The sequence below is a fragment of the Oncorhynchus kisutch genome, linkage group LG6, assembly GCF_002021735.2.
Source record: "Oncorhynchus kisutch isolate 150728-3 linkage group LG6, Okis_V2, whole genome shotgun sequence".
Classification (NCBI taxonomy): domain Eukaryota; kingdom Metazoa; phylum Chordata; class Actinopteri; order Salmoniformes; family Salmonidae; genus Oncorhynchus; species Oncorhynchus kisutch.
In genome coordinates, this window is record NC_034179.2 from 11316614 (window position 1) to 11336613 (window position 20000).

At 43.9% G+C, this 20000-nt stretch overlaps 1 protein-coding gene across 1 annotated transcript in view; it reads right to left on the reverse strand.

Annotated features, from left to right (window-relative positions):
* smad7 (SMAD family member 7) overlaps window positions 1–16028 on the reverse strand; it is a 40015-nt gene extending 23987 nt beyond the window's left edge. Inside the window, exons 1-3 of the mRNA XM_020484781.2 lie at window positions 14481–16028; window positions 13131–13184; window positions 4314–4385 (exon numbers count right to left, since the gene is read on the reverse strand). Coding sequence (XP_020340370.1) covers window positions 4314–4385; window positions 13131–13184; window positions 14481–14949 — 595 coding nt within the window. The 5' untranslated portion in view covers window positions 14950–16028. The remainder of the gene's footprint in view (window positions 1–4313; window positions 4386–13130; window positions 13185–14480) is intronic.
* Between the last annotated feature and the right edge of the window lie 3972 nt (window positions 16029–20000).

Consider the following 20000-nt stretch of genomic DNA (forward strand, 5'->3'; position numbering starts at 1 on the left):
TGCTGATGATCTGGTGCTTCTGTCACCAACCAAGGAGGGCCTACAGCAGCACCTAGATCTTATGCACAGGTTCTGGCAGACCTGGGCCCTGACAGCAAATCTCAGTAAGACCAAAATAATGGTGTTCCAAAAAAGGTCCAGTCACCAGGACCACAAATACAAATTCCATCTAGACACCGTTGCCCTAGAGCACAGAAAAAACTATACATACCTTGGCCTAAACATCAGCACCACAGGTAACTTCCACAAAGCTGTGAACGATCTGAGAGACAAGGCAAGAAGGGCATTCTATGCCATCAAAAGGAACATGAATTTCAACATACCAATTAGGATTTGGCTAAAAATACTTGAATCAGTCATAGAACCCATTGCCCTTTATGGTTGTGAGGTCTGGGGTCCGCTCACCAACCAAGACTTCACAAAATAGGACAAACACTAAATTGAGACTCCGCATGCAGAATTCTGCAAAAATATCCTCTGTGTACAACGTAAACACCAAATAATGTATGTAGAGCAGAATTAGGCCGATACCCACTAATTATCAAAATCCAGAAAAGAGCCGTTAAATTCTACAACCACCTAAAAGGAAGCGATTCCCAAACCTTCAATAACAAAGCCATCAACCTACAGAGAGATGAACCTGGAGAAGAGTCCCCTAAGCAAAGCTGGTCCTGGGGCTCTGTTCACAAACACAAACACACCCTACAGAGCCCCAGGACAGCAGCACAATTAGACCCAACCAAATCATGAGAAAACAAAAAGATAATTACTTGACACATTGGAAAGAATGAACAAAAAAACAGAGCAAACTAGAATGCTATTTGGCCCTAAACAGAGAGTACACAGCGGCAGGAATACCTGACCACTGTGACTGACCCAAACTTAAGGAAAGCTTGACTATGTACAGACTCAGTGAGCATAGCCTTGCTATTGAGAAAGGCCGCCGTAGGCAGACATGGCTCTCAAGAGAGACAGTCTATGTGCTCACTGCCCACAAAATGAGGTGGAAACTGAGCTGCACTTCCTAACCTCCTGCCCAATGTATGACCATATTAGAGACACATATTTCCCTCAGATTACACAGATCCACAAAGAATTCGAAAACAAATCCAATTTTGATAAACTCCCATATCTACTGGGTGAAATTCCACAGTGTGACATCACAGCAGCAAGATTTGTGACCTGTTGCCATGAGAAAAGGGCAACCAGTGAAGAACAAACACCATTGTAAATACAACCCATATTTATGCTTATTTATTTTATCTTGTGTACTTTAACGATTTGTACATTGTTACAACACTGTATATATATATATATATATATATATATATATATATATATATATATATATAATATGACATTTGTAATGTCTTTATTGTTTTGAAACTTCTGTATGTTTAATGTTTACTGTTCATTTTTATTGTTTATTTCACTTTGTATATTATCTACCTCACTTGCTTTGGCAATGTTAACACATGTTTCCCATGCCAATAAAGCCCCTTGAATTGAATTGACAGGGAGAGAGAGAGAAGAGAAGAAAGAGAGAGAGAGAGAGAGAGAGAGAGAGAGAGAGAGACAGAGAGACAGAGAGAGACAGAGAGAGAGACAGAGAGAGAGAGAGAGAGAGAGAGAGACAGAGAGAGAGAGAGACAGAGAGAGAGACAGAGAGAGAGAGAGAGAGAGAGAGAGAGAGAGGGAGAGAGAGAGAGAGAGAGGAGAGAGAGAGAGAGAGAGAGACAGAGAGAGAGAGAGAGAGAGAGAGAGAGAGAGAGAGAGAGAGGGAGAGAGAGAGAGAGAGAGAGAGAGAGAGACAGAGACATTAATTTCTACAACCACCTTAAAGGAAGTGATTCCCAAACCTTCCATAACAAAGCCATCAACCACAGAGAGATGAACCTGGAGAACAGTCCCCTAAGAAAGCTGGTTCTGGGGCTCTGTTCACAAACACACCCCACAGTGCCCCAGAACAGCAACGCAATTAGACCCAACTGAATCATGAGAAAACAAAAAATAATAATAATAATTGGAAAGATAAATACTGAACAAACTATAATTTTATTTGGCCCTAAACATACAGCCTTTACCAACCATCTAACAGACAACCTTTACCAACCATCTAATAGACAACCTTTACCAACCATCTAACAGACAACCTTTACCAACCATCTAACAGGCAACCTTTACCAACCATCTAACAGACAACCTTTACCAACCATCTAACAGACAACCTTTACCAACCATCTAACAGACAACATTTACCAACCATCTAACAGACAACCTTTACCAACCATCTAATAGACAACCTTTACCAACCATCTAACAGACAACATTTACCAACCATCTAACAGACAACCTTTACCAACCATCTAACAGACAACCTTTACCAACCATCTAACAGACAACCTTTACCAACCATCTAACAGACAACCTTTACCAACCATCTAACAGACAACCTTTACCAACCATCTAACAGACAACCTTTACCAACCATCTAACAGACAACCTTTACCAACCATCTAATAGACAACCTTTACCAACCATCTAATAGACAACCTTTACCAACCATCTAACAGACAACCTTTACCAACCATCTAATAGACAACCTTTACCAACCATCTAACAGACAACCTTTACCAACCATCTAACAGGCAACCTTTACCAACCATCTAATATACAACCTTTACCAACCATCTAATAGACAACCTTTACCAACCATCTAACAGACAACCTTTACCAACCATCTAATAGACAACCTTTACCAACCATCTAATAGACAACCTTTACCAACCATCTAACAGACAACCTTTACAGCGTGTTTGTGTTCATGTTCCCTTGGAGGGTACAGTAATGACAGAGCTTCATCCAGCTTTAGATGGCTTGGCCCATTGTCATCCACTGATGACATGATTACCGGCTCACAAGAAACACGCGGAAATGTCTTAGCTCGGATCCTCATCCAGGGCAAAACCACGAAAAGCGCAAACACACACACACATACACACACAAACTAGCCGGTGCTCCCTGAAGCAAACTGCGTTTTCTGTTTGGATTACATCAAACAAAACAGATAGGAAACAGAAGGAGAGGAGAAGAGGAGGAATTCATGTGGACCTCTAGGAACATGCCTTCCTTCCTTTATTACAGCTAAGAGGGGAAGAAGAGGCCAGAGATCATGACAGAGGGAGGGTGGGGGCCCCTCCAGCTAGCCAGAGCATCATGACAGAGGGAGGGTGGTGGCCCCTCCAGCTAGCCAGAACATCATGACAGAGGGAGGGTGGGGGCCCCTCCAGCTAGCCAGAGCATCATGACAGAGGGAGGGTGGTGGCCCCTCCAGCTAGCCAGAACATCATGACAGAGGGAGGGTGGTGGCCCCTCCAGCTAGCCAGAACATCATGACAGAGGGAGGGTGGGGGCCCCTCCAGCTAGCCAGAGCATCATGACAGAGGGAGGGTGGTGGCCCTTCCAGCTAGCCAGAACATCATGACAGAGGGAGGGTGGGGGCCCCTCCAGCTAGCCAGACCATCATGACAGAGGGAGGGTGGTGGCCCCTCCAGCTAGCCAGAACATCATGACAGAGGGAGGGTGGGGGCCCCTCCAGCTAGCCAGAGCATCATGACAGAGTGAGGGTGGTGGCCCTTCCAGCTAGCCAGAACATCATGACAGAGGGAGGGTGGGGGCCCCTCCAGCTAGCCAGAGCATCATGACAGAGGGAGGGTGGGGGCCTCTCCAGCTAGCCAGAGCATCATGACAGAGGGAGGGTGGGGGCCCCTCCAGCTAGCCAGAGCATCATGACAGAGGGAGGGTGGTGGCCCTTCCAGCTAGCCAGAACATCATGACAGAGGGAGGGTGGTGGCCCTTCCAGCTAGCCAGAACATCATGACAGAGGGAGGGTGGGGGCCCCTCCAGCTAGCCAGAGCATCATGACAGAGGGAGGGTGGTGGCCCTTCCAGCTAGCCAGAACATCATGACAGAGGGAGGGTGGGGGCCCCTCCAGCTAGCCAGAGCATCATGACAGAGGGAGGGTGGTGGCCCCTCCAGCTAGCCAGAACATCATGACAGAGGGAGGGTGGGGGCCCCTCCAGCTAGCCAGAACATCATGACAGAGGGAAGGTGGTGGCCCCTCCAGCTAGCCAGAACATCATGACAGAGGGAGGGTGGGGGCCCCTCCAGCTAGCCAGAACATCATGACAGAGGGAGGGTGGGGGCCCCTCCAGCTAGCCAGAGCATCATGACAGAGGGAGGGTGGGGGACAGAAAGAGAGAGCAACAGAAAGAGTGAGAGAGATAAATTAAAACCATGGCCTTCCGTCTTACCTGAGAGCCCCACAGGGGCCGAGTAGGTAGTTCCTCCAGTCTCTGTGGATGAAGGCCCCGAGTCTGGAGAATCTGAACAGAAAGAAGGAGGGAGTGTGAGAGAAGAGGAGAGAGACAGAGGTAAAATACAGTGTGTTAGAATGAGAGACCAACCACAGTTTGAGCAGAGAGCAGAGAGCTGTCAATCACACAGGCTAAATGAAGACCCACTGGACCACTGAGGTCTGGGAGTCTTTCAGTCAGTTCAAACAGCTAGCCAGGAGCACTAACCTCACAGAACCACAGACACTACTGCTAACTCACAACCTACACTGTATTTACAGCAGTATGTGGACACCCCTTCCAATAAGTGGATTCGGCTATTTCAGCCACACCAATTGCTGACAGGTGTGTAAAATCGAGCACACTGCCATGCAATCTCCATAGACAAACATTGCCAGTAGAATGGCCTTACTGGGCCTACCCTTAGTTCCAGGGAACGGAAATCGTAACGCTTTGTGGGAACAGTTTGGGGAAGGCCCTTTCCTGTTTCAGCATGAGAATGCCCCCGGGCACAAAGCAAGGTCCATACAGAAATGGTTTGTCGAGATCGGTGTGGAAGGACTTGACTGGCCTGCACAGAGCCCTGACCTCAACCCCATCGAACACCTTTGGGATGAATTGGAACGCCGACTGTGAGCCAGGCCTAATTGACCCAACATCAGTGCCCGACCTCACTCTTGTGGCTGAATGGAAGCAAGTCCCCACAGCAATGTTCCAACATCTAGTGGAAAGCCTTCCCAGAAGAGAGGAGGCTGTTATAGCAGCAATGTTCCAACATCTAGTGGAAAGCCTTCCCAGAAGAGAGGAGGCTGTTATAGCAGCAAAGAGGGGACCAACTCCATATTAATGTCTATGATTTTGGAATGAGATGTTTGACGAGCAGGTGTCCACATACTTTTGGCCATCTCACTGCTTGTCTTTCTGGTGAAATAACATAAAATATACCATACCACCAGAAAGAGACAGAAGTATAGCCACACATCACGTCTTAACAGCCCTCTAACAGAGAGTACGACTAGTCCTGAGAACTGAAGGGGAAGGCCTCCAACACAAACCACGACTAATCCCATAATCCTCAGCAGTCTCTCCTCAGAGAGACAACTAGAGCGGCCATTTTGGTGGATGGAGAGAGAGAGGTAGAGAGAGTTGCTGGCTGACAGCAGGACCTGGCAGGTCTCAACACACCACATAAAACACACAGCAGTGCCCCTGCTCTGCTACTTCTCCCAGTCCCAACCCCGGAAAACCAACCAACCCTTCCAACGCAATCAGGTTTTCCTTTTTTTTCTTCTCTCCAAATGTCTCAGAGGCCCAGAATAAATACATGGCTGGCTTGGAGGGAAAAGAGGCTTTGCCCTAAAAAACATGTCTGACTCCATTGTATCCTAACACTACTTTACATATCAGAGCCTGGTTCCGTCCCAAAATGGCACCCTATTCCCTATAAATAGACTACCTTCGACTGGAGCCCTATGGGACTCCCTATAGGCCCTGGTCAAAACTAGTGCACTACATATGGAATAGTGTGTCATGTGGGAGACAGAGAGTGTATCAAAGCTAGTCTCTAATAGGAATATACAGGTTAGCAGGATGCACTCCATCAACCCCAAAACAATGAGTGAGACAGGAAATAGCCCCAGCCTTGAAAACTGTGTACAGTACATTTTCTTAATGGCATACTAGCCGACAGAGGAAACTCTCTCTCTCCGGTCTCCGTTGGTCTCCCCTGTCCCTGCTGAGATGAACCCCCTGTCCCTGCTGAGATGAACCCCCTGTCCCTGCTGAGATGAACCCCCTGTCCCTGCTGAGATGAACCCCCTGTCCCTGCTGAGATGAACCCCCTGTCCCTGCTGAGATGAACCCCCTGTCCCTGCTGAGATGAACCCCCTGTCCCTGCTGAGATGAACCCCCTGTCCCTGCTGAGATGAACCCCCTGTCCCTGCTGATATGAACCCCCCATCCCTGCTGAGATGAACCCCCTGTCCCTGCTGATATGAACCCCCCATCCCTGCTGAGATGAACCCCCTGTCCCTGCTGAGATGAACCCCAAGTGATCTAATAGTGATGCCACCAATAGGAGACGTAGCAGCAAGGGATATGTGTAATTGATCTTCTATGTAGTGTTTATAACACCTCTATATAGTAATATAACTCTATATAGTAATATAACTCTATGTAGTATTATAACTCTATGTAGTATTATAACTCTATGTAGTATTATAACTCTATGTAGTATTATAACTCTGTGTAGTATTATAACTCTATGTAGTATTATAACTCTATGTAGTATTATAACTCTGTGTAGTATTATAACTCTGTGTAGTATTATAACTCTATGTAGTATTATAACTCTATGTAGTATTATAACTCTATGTAGTAGTATAACTCTGTGTAGTATTATAACTCTGTGTAGTATTATAACTCTGTGTAGTATTATAACTCCTCTATGTAGTGTATATAACTCTTCTGTGTAGTATTATAACTCCTCTATGTCGTGTATATAACTCTTCTGTGTAGTATTATAACTCCCCTATGTCGTGTATATAACTCTTCTGTGTAGTATTATAACTCCTCTATGTCGTGTATATAACTCCTCTATAAGACGACTACTACTCTCACATCAGATCCAGTCATGAAGCTTTTCCAGTCTCAGCCTCTCTAGGATCAGAAGGACTCTGTTAAAACACCAGGGAGCTAGGGGAGGGAAGGAGAGGAACTGACTCTATCGCTGGCTATGCTGTCTCTGACTGGCTGACTGACTGACCTGCTGGCTGGGCTGTGTCTCAGTGTCTAGCTGACTGACTGACTGGCTGGCTGACTGGCTGGCTGGCTGGTATTCAGTAATGATACATTCCATTCTATATGTCAACGGACTCTGTCCTACACCTTCCATCACCAGAGCCTGAGAGCAGAGCAGAGCACAGCCCCATTAGGCAATGCAAGACTACTAGCATTACTGCCTACAAATTAGAGACAGGATTCTAGCCTGGTTCCAGATCTGTTTGTGCTGTCTTGCCAACTCATGAATGACCAGTAGTTGGAAAGACAGCACCAACCTATCTGGGACCAGGCTAGTTCACGCCTAGGCTAGACCAGCCCCGGTACTGTGGTCAACCTAAAGAGATGCAGGGCCACGGTGAAACAGCCTGCCTCTCTTTCATGGCTGTCCAGGAGGCAGGCCTGGTTTCCTGGGCACGGTTCACTGACCACAGGCCTGAGGTGGAGCTCATCCAGAACCAAGATCTGGAAGATCCAGTCAGAGAGAGTGATGGAGAAAGAGAGGGGGGCGGTGTAAAACAGAAACTAACATAAAGAGAGAGAGAGAGAGAGAGAGAGAGAGAGAGAGAGAGAGAGAGAGAGAGAGAGAGAGAGAGAGAGAGAGAGAGAGAGAGAGAGAGAGAGAGAAAGAGAGGCAGAGAGCGAGAGGAGAGATAGAGAGAGGGCGAGAGAGAGAGGCAGAGAGAGAGGGCGAGAGAGAGAGAAAGAGAGGCAGAGAGAGAGAGAGAAAGAGGCAGAGAGAGAGAGAGGAGGGAGAGAGGGCGAGAGAGAGAGAGGCAGAGAGAGAGAGAGAAGAGAGAGAGAGAGAGAGAGAGAGAGAGAGAGAGAGAGAGAGAGAGAGAGAGAGGAGGGAGAGAGGGCGAGAGAGAGAGAGAGGCAGAGAGAGAGAGGGCGAAAGAGAGAGAGAGTGAGAGAGAGAGAGATGGAGGGGGGAAGAGGGAGAGAGAGAGACAAAAAGAGAGAGAGGGGAGAGAGAGAGAGATGGAGGGGGAGAGAGAGGGAGGCAGCAGCTTCAAACACTGTATGATTCATTTTCCAGGGAGCTAAAACAAACTAGGTATTACCACGGCAGCTCTGGTAATGACCGTGGAGAGACAGACTGACACGTACATCTGATTCCTGTTCCATAAAGAACCCCCCCCCCCCTCTCTCGTCTCTCTCTCACAAACACTCTCACGCTCTCTTGTTCAGATTTACGCATTCAGCAACAGACACTGAAACATAAGTCTGACTCCCCTTGGTGTTTTTATAGCTGAATGATTATATAATATAGTCATAAACTTCAGACATTGGAAATATCAATGAACTACTAAACCCTTATTACTGACTCGTATTACTATGAAGTGATTATTAATCACATGTCCTGTTGGCTAAGTGTCCACACACACTCGGATCTGTAGTGCCCATGACGTGGCAGTCATTCAGTGGCAGTCATTCAGTTGCAGTCATTCAGTTGCAGTCATTCAGTGGCAGTAATTCAGTTGCAGTCATTCAGTGGCAGTCATTCAGTTGCAGTCATTCAGTGACAGTCATTCAGTCCGTCTATTGAACTTGACCAGCGAACGACCAGCTCTGGGTCCAGTAAGGATTGATTGTCTGTGTGTCTGTCTGGCCATCGAATGGATCTTTGTCCTTGTTCTACATGTTCAGTACTTGGTTCTAATGGTTCTGCAAAGACACTTACAAGGACCTAACAAGATCATGCTCTTAACCCCCAGGGGAGTCAAAGTTGACATACACACACTATAGAACCCAAGGGCAGGCAGAGAAAAACCTCTTTCTAAGACACAGCTATGCCTGTCATCATCAATAATATATACTATGTGTTATATCTGCAGGTGTTGTGGGACAGGAACCCTGGGGTATTCCACCTATTGTGAGTGACGAGGCACAGCATTGCTACGAAGACCCGACCACCATGTAATCCATTTGATAATGTGGCCAGTGGAACACTGTGGTGAGGAGTCAGAGATGTTAGTTAGCATGGTAATGTGGCCAGTGGAACACTGTGGTGAGGAGTCAGAGATGTTAGTTAGCATGGTAATGTGGCCAGTGGAACACTGTGGTGAGGAGTCAGAGATGTTAGTTAGCATGGTAATGTGGCCAGTGGAACACTGTGGTGAGGAGTCAGAGATGTTAGTTAGCATGGTAATGTGGCTTTTCCTCCTTCTCTCTGTTTTTCTTTCCTCCCTCTCTCTCTCCATATCCTTCCCTCCCTCTCTCGGTGTCTTCCTCCCTCTCTCTCTCCATATCCCTCCCTCTCTCGGTGTCTTCCTCCCTCTCTCTCTCCATATCCCTCCCTCTCTCGGTGTCTTCCTTTCCTCCCTCTCTCTCTCCATATCCCTCCCTCCCTCTCTCGGTGTCTTCCTTTCCTCCCTCTCTCTCTCCATATCCCTCCCTCTCTCTCTCTCGGTGTCTTCCTCCCTCTCTCACTCCATATCCCTCCCTCTCTCGGTGTCTTCCTTTCCTCCCTCTCTCTCTCCATATCCCTCCCTCTCTCTGTGTCTTCCTTTCCTCCCTCTCTCTCTCCATATCCCTCCCTCTCTCTCTCTTGGTGTCTTCCTCCCTCTCTCACTCCATATCCCTCCCTCTCTCAGTGTCGTCCTCCCTCTCTCTCTCCATATCCCTCCCTCTCTCGGTGTCTTCCTTTCCTCCCTCTCTCACTCCATATCCCTCCCTTTCTTGGTGTCTTCCTCCCTCTCTCTCTCGGTGTCTTCCTTTCCTCCCTCTCTCACTCCATATCCCTCCCTCTCTCAGTGTCTTCCTCCCTCTCTCTCTCCATATCCCTCCCTCTCTTGGTGTCTTCCTCCCTCTCTCTTTCTGTCTTCCTCCATCTCTCTTTCTGTCTTCCTCCCTCTCTCTTTCTGTCTTCCTCCCTCTCTCTTTCTGTCTTCCTCCCTCTCTCTTTCTGTCTTCCTCCATCTCTCTTGCTTCTTTCCACCTCACCATGACCAGAGGAGAGACTAGAGAGAGTGTGTGTGTGTGTGTGTGTGTGTGTGTGTGTGTGTGTGTGTGTGTGTGTGTGTGTGTGTGTGTGTGTGTGTGTGTGTGTGTGTGTGTGTGTGTGTGTGGCACTCCAGTTGAAGTGTAGTAGACATTAGTGAAGCCTCGCAGGAAGCTGCCTCCCTAACCATGTCATCCTACCCAGCTAGCCTCGCAGGAAGCTGCCTCCCTAACCATGTCATCCTACCCAGCTAGCCTCGCAGGAAGCTGCCTCCCTAACCATGTCATCCTACCCAGCTAGCCTCGCAGGAAGCTGCCTCCCTAACCATGTCATCCTACCCAGCTAGCCTCGCAGGAAGCTGCCTCCCTAACCATGTCATCCTACCCAGCTAGCCTCGCAGGAGGCTGCCTCCCTAACCATGTCATCCTACCCAGATAGACCCAGTCCAGAGAGCAGACCCAGCGGTGAAGTCCCTGGGACGTTAGGCCTGTCCCAAATTTCACCCTGTTCCCTATATAGTTGACTGTTTTTGGAAAAAGGTCAAGTCAAAAGTAGTGTACTATAGAGGAAATAGGGGACGTTCTCTCTGTGCGGTCTGGTCAAAGTCATGCAGGAAACCCCAAAACTGTCTGATTCATAAAGGAGTGACTCACAGCCACCATCGAAACACTTCAACTGACTTCAGTAGCTGTTCCTCGCTTAACGTCCCCTCTTCTCTTCATTCACTATCTATTCAATTATGACATTTTTTTTTTGCCTTTATTTAACTAGGCAAGTCAGTTAAGAACAAATTCTTATTTACAATGACAGGCCTACACCGGCCAAGCCCGGACGACGCTGGGCCAATTGTGCACCACCCTATGGGACTCCCAATCATGCCCGGTTGTGATACAGCCTGGATTCGAACCAGGGTGTCTGTAGACACCGAGATGCAGTGCCTTAGACCGCTGCGCCACTAAAATTATGATCACCATGTATCATATGTATCTAAAGTTTAACATAGACATGACAAGGGCGGCAGGTAGCCTCGTGGTTAGAGTGTAGAGGCGGCAGGTAGCCTTGTGGTTAGAGTCTGGAGGCGGCAGGTAGCCTCGTGGTTAGAGCATTGGGCCACTATCCGAAAGGTTGCTAGATTGAATCCCCGAGCTGACAAGGTAAAAATCTGTCGTTCTGCCCCCTGAACAAGGCAGTTAACACACTGTTCCCCGGTAGGCTGCCATTGTAAATAAGAATTTGTTCTTAACTGACTTGCCTAGTTAAATACAAAAAATAAACATCTATCTGCCCATATTAGAGACTTGGATGAGTCTCATGATTGTCTATAGCTGCAAACACAGCAGTTTAATCTTCCAACTTCCCTTTTTGGCAGACAAATCCTGTTATATATATATATATATATTTGAGATAATAGACTTCCTTCTAAAATGGCTCACAGACCTAATGACAGGCCTGCATGGACACACAAAAGCTCTACGCACATGCACACACACACACACACATAGCAGTGTGACACTCCCAAACCCTCAGCCATAATCTACAGTCAGATTCATTCAACAGATAAAACATGGCTCCATAAATCTTTCTGTTTTTCCCCTTGTGTTTGTGATCCACATTTCCCATAAGCTCTCTCCCCTCCCTGCAGACGGCACCACCCCTTCACACACACACACACACACACACACACACACACACTGGCACTTGCGTACGTGTGTCCTGCGTGTGTGTGTATATGTTACCTCCCTGTGTATGTCTCCTCTCTCTCCTCTGGTGCCAATACTGTTTATCTGTCCTGATAGGTCACCCCTCCGGCCAAAAGTTTGTGCAGACAGACAACCACTGCAGAGCTGGTGCCAGCCTGGAATGGGCCCTGGCCTTGGCTACCCGCCATTCTATTAAAGGGCCCTGGTCGGGCCCTGGCCTTGGCTACCCGCCATTCTATTAAAGGGCCCTGGTCGGGCCCTGGCCTTGGCTACCCGCCATTCTATTAAAGGGCCCTGGTCGGGCCCTGGCCTTGGCTATCCGCCATTCTATGAAAGGGCCCTGGTCAGGCCCTGGCCTTGGCTATCCGCCATTCTATTAAAGGGCCCTGGCCTTGGCCAACCGCCATTCTATTAAAGGGCCCTGGTCGGCCCTGGCCTTGGCTACCCGCCATTCTATTAAAGGGCCCTGGCCTTGGCTACCCGCCATTCTATTAAAGGGCCCTGGCCTTGGCTACCCGCCATTCTATGAAAGGGCCCTGGTCAGGCCCTGGCCTTGGCTATCCGCCATTCTATTAAAGGGCCCTGGCCTTGGCCAACCGCCATTCTATTAAAGGGCCCTGGTCGGCCCTGGCCTTGGCTACCCGCCATTCTATTAAAGGGCCCTGGCCTTGGCTACCCGCCATTCTATTAAAGGGCCCTGGCCTTGGCTACCCGCCATTCTATTAAAGGGCCCTGGTCGGCCCTGGCTACCCGCCATTCTATTAAAGGGCCCTGGTCGGCCCTGGCTACCCACCATTCTATTAAAGGGCCCTGGCCTTGGCTACCCGCCATTCTATTAAAGGGCCCTGGCCTTGGCTACCCGCCATTCTATTAAAGGGCCCTGGTCGGCCCTGGCCTTGGCTACCCACCATTCTATTAAAGTGCCCTGGCCTTGGCTACCCGCCATTCTATTAAAGGGCCCTGGTCGGCCCTGGCCTTGGCTACCCGCCATTCTATTAAAGGGCCCTGGTCGGCCCTGGCGCTGCCCAGACAGCCCTCTCTCAGTCTGACTAGCACCATAAATCAAACATAACATTTCCATATCCTCACAGAAGTATTTAGAAATTACCAGGCAAAAGTTTAATGTTGTTGTAAACTTTGTTGTAATAATGTTGCTGTAAACTTTGTTGTAATAACATTGTTATAAAATTTATAATATACAGTAATATTTTTCACAAATGGTAAATAACTACTAAAAAAATATATATATTATCTTGTATTGATTTTAAGTGTATGACCGTGGAAAATCATATGCTGAAAAAATACAAACCCCAAAAACCTTAACATTCATGAGAAAAATAAAACTAAACTCACCGGGTGGTTTAAGAAAGTCCATTGGATATCGGGAATAAGGAGGAGGGGGGGACTCTGAAATGAAAAGAAATAGACAGAAGAGAGAGAGAGAAAAGACAGAGCAAAAACAGAGCATGAGAAAAAGCTTCCAGGGAAAGATGAAACGTATGATAACAGTTGGCATTCTTTTTGGGAAACTGTTTGTGTTATCAGTGGGGGTTGGAGGCAGGGCAGGCAGCGAGGCAGCCATGCGGCGATTGCCTTGATATCTGACGAAGAGATAAACAAGGGGCGCCTGGCGCCAGCCTCTAGGCGGCTATCTGACTAGGCTCCGACTCAGGCTGTGGGAGATACGGGCCTCTTTGCTCACACCAGAACAGGACACTCCAATCGGAATCGCTGCCTGGCTGCAAGCAAACTAACTTGGTCCAGACTGACTGTCAAATACAACGAGATACATGGAGGTCAAGGATAGGAAATTTAAAATAGTTGAATATTGTGCATCTTCTTTGTTATTACAAGTAGCCTTACATTAAAGATGGTCACGTCCAATCAAATAAATGTACTTTCATGTGACAAGACCCCCCTGACTACTTCCTACAACTGTTTGAAGCCATCCTGGTTCACAATACTGTACAAGAGGGGTTTAATAAATGCATTCTACAGAAGATAATGGTATAGGAAACCTACAAATTAAGAGCAAGATCCCCTCTGCAGTTTAGAAAATTATTTAAATGTTTGTATAAAAGCAAATAAATCTATAAATAAAAACAATAACTAGGCCAAACTAGGGGCAGTAGGTAGCCTTGTGGTTAGCGCGTTGGGCCAGTAACCTGAAAGGTTGCTAGATCGAATCCCTAAACTGACAAGCTAAAAGTCTGGCAATCTGGCAACAAGGCAATTATCCCGCTGTTCATAGGCCGTCATTGTAAATAATACTTTGTTCTTAAGTAAATGACTTTCATAGTTAAAAAGAAGAACCTTGGCCACACCAATAAAATACGTCTACCGTTTATAAATAATAAGGCCATAATATAATTGCAACTGTTTTGATTTGTGAAGGGCCATTCAAAGCAAAGGTTGATTCATTTCCCATATCCTAGAAAGAAGAATTTATACATCTAACCTTAAGGAAATAGTGATTATGCTAACCGTTGTGCTGCTAAAACGTCATACCAACCAAGTCTGACCTATAGCGTTGCAATTGACACAACCGGTAATTGTGTCTGGGAAAGTTTACATGCCAATCAATTTACCCACACACAATATTAAACAGTGTACCAATTACAGTCTAGGTCTATATTTGTGCAATTGCTGATTTTTTTTCCACGTTATAATCTATGGTTTAAAAAATATATATAAATAACTTACCGAGTTCACAAAGCCTGCTCATGTGGTGCGGATTGCAGCAAACGAGTTCTGGGTTCATTTCCCCATAGGATTCACAGCAAGACAGCCTTTTTAATTCCGAGCAATCCATGAGGTCCGGCCACCGAAACACTTTGTAGAGCAGCAAGGGGAGGGAATAAGACTGCTGACCCAGTTTGGTGTCCACTTTGCTGGGTAGGAGCAGGCAAGGGCTCCGCGCACCCCCCTTTGACTCGACCGCTTGCAAGAGCCCCTCTAATTGTTTCTCTTTTATTTGTTTCAGTATCGAGTGGGTCAGGGATTTCAATTCAGCATCCGTTCCGGCGCTAGTTTTTCCGGCAACCTTCGTCGATTTACCCATACAGCAACCCCCGGATCCATGCGTTCGTGTATCCGCATCCCCGTCGCCCTCGACCGGCGCACGGCTCCTCCAGAGTCGCCGGACGAGCCCAGTTCGTTTGGTCCTAAACATGCGGGACGAAAAGAGGATTTCCCGGCTAAAAAACGAGCATGATGTACGCAAATCATGAAGATTCCGGGATCCGTGTACAGGCAACGACAAGCAGCCTGAGATAATAGTATGGAGAAACTAGGAGTTGGAGAAGGCAAGAAAATCTGTAGCATACGCCAGTCTTTAATAAAAAATCTAATAAAAAAAAACAACCCCGCAAAAAAAAATCAAGGCTCCAGTCGTGATAGTAACCTTCTCTGTAAGGAGAAATGCACCATCACCTTAACGGAGTTATAAACCTATAATGGTCCGAACTAAAATGCAGCTATATCGAAATATAAACACTTTTCAATGTAAGAACGTTGAGCATCTAGAATACAAAATAGCAGCATAAAGAATTTGTTACAACGTTGAACTACTGTGAACATGAAATGCTTCATTCGTTCCGTTCATTCAGTAGCCCATGTAGAAAGATAAACATTGTAACAGATGATATTTTACGCATATGGTTACGAGTTGGGTATCTGTGTAATTTGGGGCAGATAAATTGCCTAGTTAAATACTAGAATTAGGCTATATATCCATGAGGAAAAAAACGAAGCTGTCCAGTTTTCTGTAGAAAAAAAATAATCCACACAATCCTTGATCCGAGAGCAAAAAGGCTTTAACACAGGCTGTTGTCTACGTGTTATCCCTTATCTTCTAAATATCATATCTGTCTGCACATGATGTGATCTTCAATATAGATTTAGACGTTGCGAGAGGACGAAAGGATCCCCTAAACAGATCCAAAACTAGGTAGCAAATCCAAAACTGGAGCCGCTTTAGTGCCAGACAGAAATCTGCCTTAGTAGGGCAGTCGCACAGAGTCCCCGTCTACCGTCCGTTGTACCAGAATTATATGTCGAAATATCCCTTTATAAATTAATCCAGACACTTATTGAATGAGGTTTCCGTAGACTAAGGAATAAAGCGATTTGAGTGGCGACAAAGAAGTGATGCGATCTTCAGAAAACGTCTGCGAATGACGCGAATAGTTGAAGAGCCTTGCCTTCTCTTGCTCGCTATCTCTTTCTAACTCTCTGAGCTCTGTGTCTCCAGTGCGCATTGGCGCGCCCCGTCACGTGGGTGTCTAGACACCCTGTCGCTTGAAAAAAGTGATTGTGTTGCGCAAACAAGAGATCAAGTAGCTTAGGCTGCTACATACAGAGACATCGTTTTGGTAGGAAAGTTACATTTTCCAAAAGTTACAATGGAAAAACGTTGTAAATAATGCGAAAAGATGGTGTGGGAAATTAAACATGGAGCTAGAAAGGCTTTTTACTGTAGAAATAATACATTCCCTCTGTCAATTCAATTCAAGGGGCTTTATTGGCATGGGAAACATGTGTTAACATTTCCAAAGCAAGTGAGGTCTCAGTGTCATTTTTGACAAAACATTTGTTTTACTTTTTTAAAAATTTTGTGCCATATGATCACATTATTGAAGTAGGCCTAAATACAAATAACTATGATTTACGTTGATGAGTCAGCTAATAATAAAAACAAGAACATTACTGATGATGATAACAACAATAACATTACTGATGATGATAACAACAATAACATTACTGATGATGATAACAACAATAACATTACTGATGATGATAACAACAATAACATTACTGATGATGATAACAACAATAACATTACTGATGATGATAACAACAATACCATTACTGATGATGATAACAACAATAACATTACTGATGATAATAATAATAACAACAATAACATTACTGATGATGATAATAATAATAACAACAATAACATTACTGATGATGATAATAATAACAACAATAACATTACTGATGATGATAATAATAATAACAACAATACCATTACTGATAACAACAATAACAACATTACCGATAATAATAATAATAATGACATTACTGATGATAATAATAACAACAACAATAACATTACTGATAATAATAATAACATTACCGATAATAACAATAACATTGCCGATAATAACAATAACATTACTGATAATAATAATAACATTACCGATAATAATAATAACAATAACATTACTGATGATAATAATAACATTACCGATAATAATAATAACAATAACATTACTGATGATAATAATAACATTACCGATAATAATAATAACATTACCGATAATAACAATAACATTACTGATAATAATAATAACATTACCGATAATAATAATAACAATAACATTACTGATGATAATAATAACATTACCGATAATAATAATAACAATAACATTACTGATGATAATAATAACATCAACAATAACATTACTGATGATGATAATAACATTACCGGCGATAATAATAACAACAATAACATTACTGATAATAATAATAATAACATTACTGATAATAATAATAACATTACCGGCGATAATAATAACAACAATAACATTACTGATAATAATAATAACATTACCGGCGATAATAATAACAACAATAACATTACTGATAATAATAATAACAATAATAACATTACTGATAATAATAATAACATTACCGGCGATAATAATAACAACAATAACATTACTGATAATAATAACATCAACAATAACATTACTTATGATGATAATAACATTACCGGCGATAATAATAACAACAATAACATTACAGATAATAATAATAACAATAATAACATTACTGATGATGATAATAATAATAATATTGCCGATAATAATAATAACATTACTGATAATAATAATAACAATAATAACATTACTGATGATGATAATAATAATAATATTGCCGATAATAATAATAACATTACTGATAATAATAACAATACTGATAATAATAACATTACTGATAATAATAACATTACTGATAATAATAACAATAACATTACTGATAATAATAACAATAACATTACCGATACTAATAACAATACTGATAATAATAACATTACTGATAATAATAACATTACTGATAATAATAACATTACTGATAATAATAACATTACTGATACTAATAACATTACTGATAATAATAACAATAACATTACTGATAATAATAACAATAACATTACCGATACTAATAACAATACTGATAATAATAACATTACTGATAATAATAACATTACCGATAATAATAACATTACTGATAATAATAACATTACTGATACTAATAACAATAACATTACTGGTAACAATGACAACAACAATACTGATAATAACAATAACATTACTGGCAACAACAACAATAGCATTACTGGTAATAATAACAATAACATTACTGGCAACAATACCAATAACATTACTGGTAATAATAACAATAACATTACTGATGATAATAACAATAACATTACTGGTAACAATAACAATAGCATCACCGATAATAATAACAATAACATTACTGGTAATAATAATAATAGCATCACTGGTAATAATAACAATAACATTACTGGTAATAATAATAGTAACAAAAATAAAACTATGCCTAATAATAATAAGTGTTGATATTGTAATAATAACATCATGACATCCACATTATTATCATTACTGTTATTGCTATTAGTGCTATATTAATATCATGTTTCCCTTTGATGTTGAATAACCTAGTTGCATGTCTCTGAACCTTTTTCCCATGAATGAGCTCAACAAACTATTGCCTCCCTCTGGTCAAAGAAAGTTATTACCCTGTGAAACCCATTGATGTATTATGTAATGTACAGGATGTAACCTTGTGTAAATTCCTCTGTCTGTTTCGGTCTCTCTACGGTGTCTATTGCAAGCTGCACCGGATCAACAACAAAAATTCTGGGTAGGTGTACTTGGTCAATCAAAGGGATTCTGATGTAGGTAGCCTACATGTGTAATAAACGTTGTTTATTAGGCTACAACATTTACTCATCATGGACAAGTTCACGGCTGTTGTACAACACGTTTTGCTTTGACAATTCCAAACAGTTGGGATGTGGACCATAGAATTAGTTCATTTAATAGGATCTCTATGTTGTCGATGTCGACTCTGTTTACGTCAGAGCCTGGCGACTGGTGCCAATCAGTACAGTAGATTAGTGACACTGTAGCCTCATCTCAGTCTGTCTGAGTAGCCTACCTCCAAGTCGCCATTAAACACGGGTTAATCGTATGGATTGGAGCCCCGGTTGAGAGTGGTTTCCTTGCCCATTAACTATGGGGGTTATAGGCATATTGTTTCTGTTATTGTGCTGCATGGGAAAATGTAAACTTTCACTGGCCATTTTTGAAATACTGATACATTTCTGCATGATAATATGTAGCTTAATTAATGCATTTCTTTCAGAGGTAAACTAAATAGGCCTTGTACAAATTCACCAGAAGGTTTGATTGTCATTAATTTAAAGAAAATGCTTTGAGGAATGGGCTTTATAAGGTGTGGGGAGTAGAGAAGACTAGCAGGCAACCTTCTCTGAGTCCCCACACCAAAGTCTACAGACTAGAAGAGCTTTCCTACCCTGAATCCCCTCCCCAAAGTCTACAGACTAGTAGAGCTTTCCTCCCCTGAGTCCCCTCCCCAAAGTCTACAGATTAGTAGAGCTTTCCTCCTCTGAGTCCCCACACCAAAGTTTACAGACTAGAAGAGCTTTCCTACCCTGAATCCCCTCCCCAACGTCTACAGACTAGTAGAGCTTTCCTCCCCTGAGTCCCCTCCCCAAAGTCTACAGACTAGTAGAGCTTTCCTCCCCTGAGTCCCCTCCCCAAAGTCTACAGATTAGTAGAGCTTTCCTCCTCTGAGTCCCCACCCCAAAGTCTACAGACTAGAAGAGCTTTCCTCCCCTGAGTCCCCTCTCCAAAGTCTACAGACTAGTAGAGCTTTCCTCCTCTGAGTCCCCACCCCAAAGTCTACAGACTAGTAGAGCTTTCCTCCCCCGAGTCCCCTGCTCAATGTTACACACACAGTAAAAGGAATGGTAACATCTGGTCCTTTAAACTGACTTGGTGGCCGCTGGACAGACAGGTTTGATTGACTCTGTGAGTGAACTGAAGAATGTCAGCGTTGTAGCCTTATTGTGTCCGATAGGCGGTCAGTTGGGGAGGGGAAGCT